Genomic DNA, 7,941 nt, shown 5'->3' on the forward strand with positions numbered 1-7,941 from the left:
TGGACTGCAAGGAGATCCAACCGGTCCATTCTGAAGGAGATCAGCCCTGGGTGTTCTGCGGAGGGAATGATGCTAAAGCTGAAACTCCAATACTTCGGCCACCTCATGCGAAGGGTTGACTCATTGGAAAAGACTGACGCTGGGAGGGATTGGGGGCAGGAGGAGAAGGGGACGACAGAGGATGAGATGGCTGGATGGCACCACGGACTCGATGGACGTGAGTCTGAGTGAACTCTGGGAGATGGTGATGGACAGGGAGGCCTGGTGTGCTGTGATTCATGGGGTCGCAGAGAGTCGGACACGGCTGAGCGACTGAACTGAACAAGGTTTTAGATAGTTAAAGGGAAACCTTGTATGGCAGGCAGACATTGGTCACATCATTCTTCCTGGCTTTACAAAGTAGCAGATTCATATGGCTTTCCAGAAAGTGGAAAAACCAAAACCAAGTGGATCCACGGCAAACATACAGGAAGATGCTTGAGCCAGGAATTCAAAACCCTCGGTGTCAAGTGTCATCCAAACCTTGACAGATGGGGCATGGAGAAATACTTTCTGGTAGGACTTTAAATTTGCTACTTCTGTCTTCTCCAGGACTATCCGTTTATACTTCAAACACTACAATTACTCCCCTGAAAAAAAGAATAAAATTCCTGCTGTTGAGGATGCCAATTTATTAACGTCAGAGCCATAAACAATATTCACATCCCAATGCCCTTTTTATCCCAAATTTGTAAATGTATTTCAGGCATTTAGCAGGCTGGTTGTGTTCACATCAACAGATGTGGTGCGCGTTTCTGAGATTATAGCTCAGTTTCGTTTTCCTCTTGGGCCTTTTCTTAAGCGTCCGCATTTCCCCACAGTAAACGTGTGTAGTTGGGGGGAAAGTTACATGCTGTGTATTTCTGAAACTCTTGGAGAAGTGAAGGGCCGTTATTTCCTGCCTGGTAGTGTCCTCCTTTTCTTGCTTCAGGAACAAAACCCGGATGTGACTTGGGAAAAGAGGGGGTGGGAAAGGAACAAAAAGTAAAACTTTTGTTGTTTCTCCAGGAAAGTGGACTAGCTCAACTCCTACCCTTGGGCCCCAGCCCAGGAGGGTCCTCCCGCGGGCGTGGCAGGGTCGGGAGCCGGGCCGGGTGGGGCCAGCATCCCCGCGGGAGACCGCTCAGCGCGCAGCCTCTCGGCCTCTACGGGCCGCCTTTGCAAACTCAACCCTCCCCGGGCTCCCAGGAGCAGATCTCCTGGTGGTGTGGGGACCTGACCAAAAGGGCAGGAGTTTTCGGTTCCTGGGACGCTAGCGTGGGGGGATCTCGTCGGGGCGCTGGGACCGCCGCTGGGAGAGGCGGTCACCTTCTGCGCGGGCGGGGCGCGCAGGCAGCACAGTTCGCTCGGGACGCGCCCTGGTTTGCGGCACTTGCAGGCGCTCCACTTCCAGAGCTGTCCCTGAGCCCAGTTCTGGGGCGAAAATGCCGGCTCTTCACATCGAAGATCTGCCAGAAAAGGAAAAGCTGAAGATGGAAGTTGAGCAACTTCGCAAAGAGGTTAAGTTGCAGAGACAGCAGGCAAGTTGGATGTCCAGAATATTTCCTTCTGTGAAATGAACCAAGATTGGTGGTGTCTCGTTTGTTGCAGGAAAACAAATAGTTTCTTGGCTCTTGGGTGGGTGGGTGGGTGGGGGGTAGTTGTTTGTTTCTTTTTTTGCTTTTTCTGCAGCTTCTTTTGAAGGGGGCTTTGGTGATGCTTGAGAAATGCCTGTTGATGTGGGGAGATCATAGGAGGTTAAGGAGAGAGCAACGATATCATGAGTAATTTAAAGCCAAATATTTGAGAATGAGGGGAACAAGAGAGAAATTCTGCCAGCTATTAGGCAGTTGATTTTAAAAACCCAAGCTGTAGGGAAAAGGCAGATGGCTACTTAGTTCCTTGATCTTTTTCATAATGGGAAAGAGTAGCTCTTAAAAGTTGAGGGGTTTTTGTTTGTCTGTTTTGGTTTTGGCTTTCTTAATCACAATATGTCTTGAATTAGCTAGTTTTGAGTCTTCATCAGGGGTCTCCAGGAAGTGTGTGATGAGCAGTCCACTGGGGCTTGGGAGCAAAACATTACAGTATCCATCTTTGTTTATAAACTTCTTTCCTTTATAATTTCCACTTTATGCTTTGTAAGTATGCACAGTGAACTAATACCTACACAGTGCTATCTGTATTTATTTATAAATAAATAATTTTACATATACTGTATACAAACATTCTTTTTTGTGATTATGATTAGAAATTCTAGAGACCACTGAAATGATCACAGATTTTGTGAGAATGTACGTGCCAGTGTTCAGAAGTCTCCACTGACATTTGTTGGAGACTTTGTCGTTTTTATTTCAAGGTTTTACTGGTAATACAGGCCTTCATTCCTTCCCTTTTTCCTCAATCAGGCAACCTGTAGTCCAGGAAAAGGTTTTTGGATAGATATTTTTTTAAGATAAATCTTTCTCCCCAGCAAGAAGAATTTAAACTGACTTTGTATCTCTGTGGTTTGATACTAGAAAAAGTCAAGGAAAACAATGGAAAGGAAGTAGGTATACTGAATATGTTCACTTACCTTCCTGCTTTAGTTATGGTAACTCTATTCGTGACAAGAGTCTTTTTACTCAGAAGGCACATTTTGAATGATATTTGGAAGATGCAGGCGTTGGAGGCGGGATATTTTTTATACATTTCTTTTCTCAAATGTAATCTGTAACTTCCAAATCCCTAGTTTCCCAGAATTTTGAAGTTCAAAGTCCTTTCTGTACATGTTGAAAGTTTTTGTAGCTTTAAAAATACTGCTGTGTTTAAAGGAAAAAACCAAAGTTATAGGACAAAATGAATAGGCTTGTTTCTTGAAACTTTTAAGAGACCCATTTTGTGTATGGCAAAGCCCGTCTGTTAGCCGCTTAGATCTTTTTGACACAATGAATCTTAGAGGTTACATATTAAACAGAGTTGCCTGAATTGAAGTAAAGCATTGTCTGTGCCAAGTTATATTCTGTTCCAAGAATATTTTAATATTTTGCATCACAATGCAGAACTTATGGGGGGGCGGGGGGAGGAAGAGATGTGTCCTCCACTTACCTAAAGCTTCAAATTAGAAATTGGGCAAGGGTCTAGGTGCAGTTAGGCCTTCGCTGGTAGGTTAGCTGATAAAGCATCTGCCTGTAATGTGGGAGACCCGGGTCTGCCCACACTTGTAATAACAACTACCAGTAAAGAGGACAATGAATTATATATTTATAAATCATTCAGATGTAGGACAGTCTCTTAAACCACTTAGGATATAAAGGCTTGCTCAGTTCTGTACCCCTTCATTGGCACCAGAAATGCCAGAAGTAATTTCCGCATCATTACTACTACCCTAGTTGTCCAGGATTTCTCATCTCTCCTATTGTGGGACTTCCCAGGAGTTCAGTGGTAAAGAACTTGTCTGCCAACACAGGAGATTCAAGAGATGCAGGTTCAGTCCCTGGGTGGGGAAGATCCCCTGGAGAAGGGAATGGCAACTGGAGAATCCCATGGACAGAGGAGTCCATGGGAGTTGCAAAGAGTTGGACACGACTGAGCAACTAACACTTGCACACTTCATCAGATGGAGCAGACTGTGTGGAAGTTAGAGGGATCATTCATCAGCAGTTCACCCCTTCCAGCTCTCCACCTCCACTCCTTAGGACACATCCTACTGGAATTACTTTCTTGGGGAGAAGGAACAGAAGGGAGAATACTTTCAGGAAATCCTTAGAGATCAGAGGGAGAAACATCTAAGTCCTAATAGTAAGAATCCACCATTTTATTATGCACTTTGAATTATAAGATGTTCATGCTAGAAAAACATTATGGCTCTTAGAGATCATTCAACCCTTTCACTTTGAAGGATTAAAAAACCAACCTGAATTCCAAGAAGGCTAACTAGCCCCTTATTTAAGACCCCAGGGACAATGATAGAGACGTTATTAAAACACTAAGACACATATCTGCTGATGCCCAGTCAATAAACTGTTAATATCTGAGCTGTGTGTTCTGCTCAGGCCAGATTCACAGGCTGAATTCTGGCTTGTAGCTAATTGTTGTTCAAATTTATCCTCTTGATCATGGAAGGAAATACATCAGAGAAGCCATTGTTCACTTTTGGATATTACACATCTTTTTGGACGCAATGAAGAAAGCTTGGTAACAGATACCATTTAGGGAAACATGAGTTTAATTTTTTTTAAACTATTTTTTAGCCTTTCTTTTTTGATATGGACCATTTTTAAAAGTCTTCATTAAATTTGTCACAGTATTGCTTCTGCTTTATGTTTTGGTTTTTTGGCCGGGAGGCATGTGATCTCTTAGCTCCCCAACCAGGAATCAAACCTGTCCCTCCTGCATTGGAAGGCAGTCTTAACCACTGGACTGCCAGGGAAGTCCCAACATGAATCTTATCTGCAAATTTCTCTGTGGTCACAAAGCCCAGCTTATGGATACTTATGTCATCACTTCTGAGAATTCACTTAAAATGCCCGCACAATGATTTTCTGCAAATGTTACTGGACAGAATGATACTTGGAAGGATTTTATTTTGCCACATTTTAACTGTGTTGCCTAGTTTTAAATTTTATTTTTAGAGGCTTCCACACTGATGTAGCAAGAAATCTTTGAGGTGTGGAAGTAAAACATTTTTTATTTTTAAAAAAGTTTAATTGTAGTACAATAGACAAGAAATATTGGTTAATAATTTTAGACATATAACATAGTGATTTGATATGTGTGTATATTGCAAAATGATATTTTTTTGGTTACCTTAAAGTCTGATCTTTTAATAATTTCTAGTTTATGTTTTATGGTTGTACATGATGTGTTAACACATGTAGTAACTTCACTTAGGTGTACGTGAATACTTATGTACATTGTAGGATACATATGCAGAAATTTTTTAGTGATCAGTATTGAAACAGTTTGGAGATTACTAATCTAGATAATAAAATCAGTGGACACATTGCCTAGTTTTAAGAGGACTCCATTAGAATTTTCTGGAACTTCTATAATTTTTACTTCTTATTTCTTACTAGTTAATGCAGATCCTCATTAAGCAGTAATCTTTTTTTTCCCTCCTTTCCTTTTTACTCTCCTCCTATTTTTTATAAATCACTCTTACAAACTGTCTCTTAAGGATAGACTTTTTGAAGAAACTGTTCAATCCTTTCTCCACTCAGAAAAAGTTTACCCTACTTACATAAACGCAAGCCTCAGATACGCCTTTTCTTATGATCAATTCTGCACAGAAACACAGGTGGAGGGTTGGGGAGAGATGAAGATGAAAGGGCATAGGGGTGTTGCAAGTGGGGTGGGGAAACTTTGGGGCAACTTTAGCTTTTCCAGATCCGACTTTCTCCAATGCTTCTATCATTCTGTGAAATTGAAGAACCTGGCACATACTCAGTAAAGTGAGAATTTTTGCAGGAAACACCCCAAAAGCTATTTGGGGAGTAGCTGGCACTGCAACAATTCATTAGCATGGAAAGTTGGAAGTGGAGTATGTTTCAGTTCCTCAAATATTGTGGACCTGTCATCATTGTATTTTAGCAGAGGAAGGAAATCATATGAGACATAGTGGATAGAAATTGCTGGGGATAATATTTTTAATACAGTGGCTTTCAAACTCTTAATGCTACTATAGTAAGAAATCTATTTCACATAGACTATATCATTCATATATATTGTATAGGCTCTGTGCTGCATGCTAATATTTTCACCTATTCTATTTGATTTTTAAAATGCTGGTTGTACCCAATTATGTTAATTTCACTAAAGGGTGGTGACAAAGTTTGAACAATCCTGATTCTTTCTTTCCTCCTTTCTCCTTAAGGTGTCTAAATGTTCAGAAGAAATAAAGAACTATATTGAAGAACGTTCTGGAGAGGATCCTCTGGTGAAAGGAATTCCAGAAGACAAGAATCCCTTTAAAGAAAAAGGCAGCTGCATTATTTCATGAATAACTGGGGAGACACTTCGTCCTCAGTGGAAGAGGTTGTTTGCTGTCGTTTCCCGAAATAAAACCAACCCCCTTTTAAAGGAGTAACAGTGAAATTTAAAGGAGACTTTCTTAAGCGCTCACCTAGATGTGGTCTTGTCTGAAAGCTGTATCCTTCTCATTCCTGTGCACTACACACCCCTTTTAAGAGGACAGAGAGCATCTGATGTGCGATTATGGGAATAAGGACACCACTTGTGCATGACACACCTCTTTCAGTATATTGCTTGATTCCTCAAATAAAGTTTTATCTCTGCAGAACGAGTGTTGGCAACTTCAGAAGGCTTTCTCTCTCTCTCTTTTTTTTTTTGTGTATTACCTTTGATACTTCTCCCCATAACCTTCTACCTGTTTGGGACCTGTCTGTAAAGATGAAGCGGTTTGACAGACCAGGTCTCAGATCCAGCTCTCTCTGCTTCAAATCTCAGGAGGTTTACAGCACTGAGTTCTGACTCCTGGAATGTTTTCATTTAGCATTAACTAGTAGGGAACTGAGTGAGTCTGGTGGCGCTGATGGTAAAGAATCTCCTGCCAATGCAGGATACGCAGGAGACACAGTTTGACCCCTGTGTCAGGAAGATGGCCTGGAGAAGGAAATGGCAGCCCACTCCAATACTCTTGACTGGAAAATTCCATAAACAAAGAGGCCTGGTGGGCTACAGTCCATTGGGTCACAAAGAGACATGACTGAGCACACACACACACATGCACACACACACACGCACACACACACACCTGAATGAGTAGAATTCCTAATGTTGACAGAGTCAGGTAATTGAATCAGGAACTAGACCAGGCCTCGTCCAGTTCAAGCACTTCCCAGTTTATCATCGTACAGCTTTTGTTCAGAGTGCTGCTACGATGATGGTGGCTGGAGAAAGGCTGGAGGTCCAGAGGAGCCCCTTTGGGGCCAGCCCTGCTCTGCCTTCCACAGGGAGGCACATCTCACATGTGATCACCAGGTCTTTCCGTGGCGACTGTCCAGTGCTGTTGCATTGAGCACTGGCACAGGTGCTTGGCTCTGTGCCCCTGCCAACCAGCCTTTTCCAGCAGGCCTGTGCCAAGCTTACCTCTTTTCTTTCTCCAAAGGAACAAATCAATCTTTTGCCAACTTCTAAAATTAGCTTGCCTTGCTTCTCATTTGCTCGGTTGGAATTCTTCCTTTATTGTGGCCACTCAATCCTTTGCTGGTGACAGGTGTTGTGAACATTTTCTCCCAGTCCGCAGCTTAACTTTTCACCACGGGATCCTAGCTGTCCTAGCGAGCCTAAGGGTGCAGCGCACCAAAGAAAACGGCCTGACCCCAAGAAGATCTCGGAAGAGGTGCACTGTGCTTGGGTACTCGGTTCTGTCTGACTCTTTATGACCTCGTGGACTGTAGCCTGTCAGGCTCCTCTGTCCGTGGAATTCTCCTGGCAAGAATACTGGAGTGGGTTGCCATGCCTTCCTCCAGGGGATCTTCCCAACCCAGGGATCAAACCTGGGTCTCCCGCCTTGCGGGCAGGGAAGCCCATGAATACTGGAGTGGGTAGCTTAACCCTTCTCCAGGGAATCTTCCCGACCCAGGAATCAAACCAGGGTCTCCTGCATTGCAGGCAGATTACCAGCTGAGCCACCAGGGAAACCATCTCGGAAAATGGGCATACCACGATTGTAAGGGTCCTATGGGGTATGTAGGGGTGGAGTGTAGGATCAGGCCACTCAGGATGGCTGTTCTCTTGCTCTCTGTACATGCCCTGCTTGACTGTTACTTGCTTCGCCTATACCCTACTCACCCAACTGACCTTCCACGACCTTGCCCTGGGCCCCAGCTAGTGCTTGTTCTCAGCAAACGGGGCTGTGAGAGGCGTACCCCGCTACTGGTTTCCCTGGTAATGAATGAACCCACCTTATATCCATTCCCCTAT

At 43.4% G+C, this 7,941-nt stretch overlaps 1 protein-coding gene across 1 annotated transcript; it reads left to right on the top strand.

Annotated features, from left to right (window-relative positions):
• The first annotated feature begins 1,003 nt into the window (after positions 1-1,003).
• GNG11 (G protein subunit gamma 11) lies at positions 1,004-6,292 on the top strand. The gene is made up of 2 exons (XM_068972793.1): positions 1,004-1,559; positions 5,870-6,292. The coding sequence occupies exons 1-2, from the start codon at positions 1,464-1,466 to the stop codon at positions 5,993-5,995; spliced, it is 222 nt and encodes a 73-aa protein (XP_068828894.1). The 5' UTR covers positions 1,004-1,463; the 3' UTR covers positions 5,996-6,292.
• Positions 6,293-7,941: the final 1,649 nt, after the last annotated feature.

Source organism: Capricornis sumatraensis, chromosome 5 (assembly GCF_032405125.1).
Source record: "Capricornis sumatraensis isolate serow.1 chromosome 5, serow.2, whole genome shotgun sequence".
NCBI classification, from domain to species: Eukaryota; Metazoa; Chordata; class Mammalia; order Artiodactyla; family Bovidae; genus Capricornis; species Capricornis sumatraensis.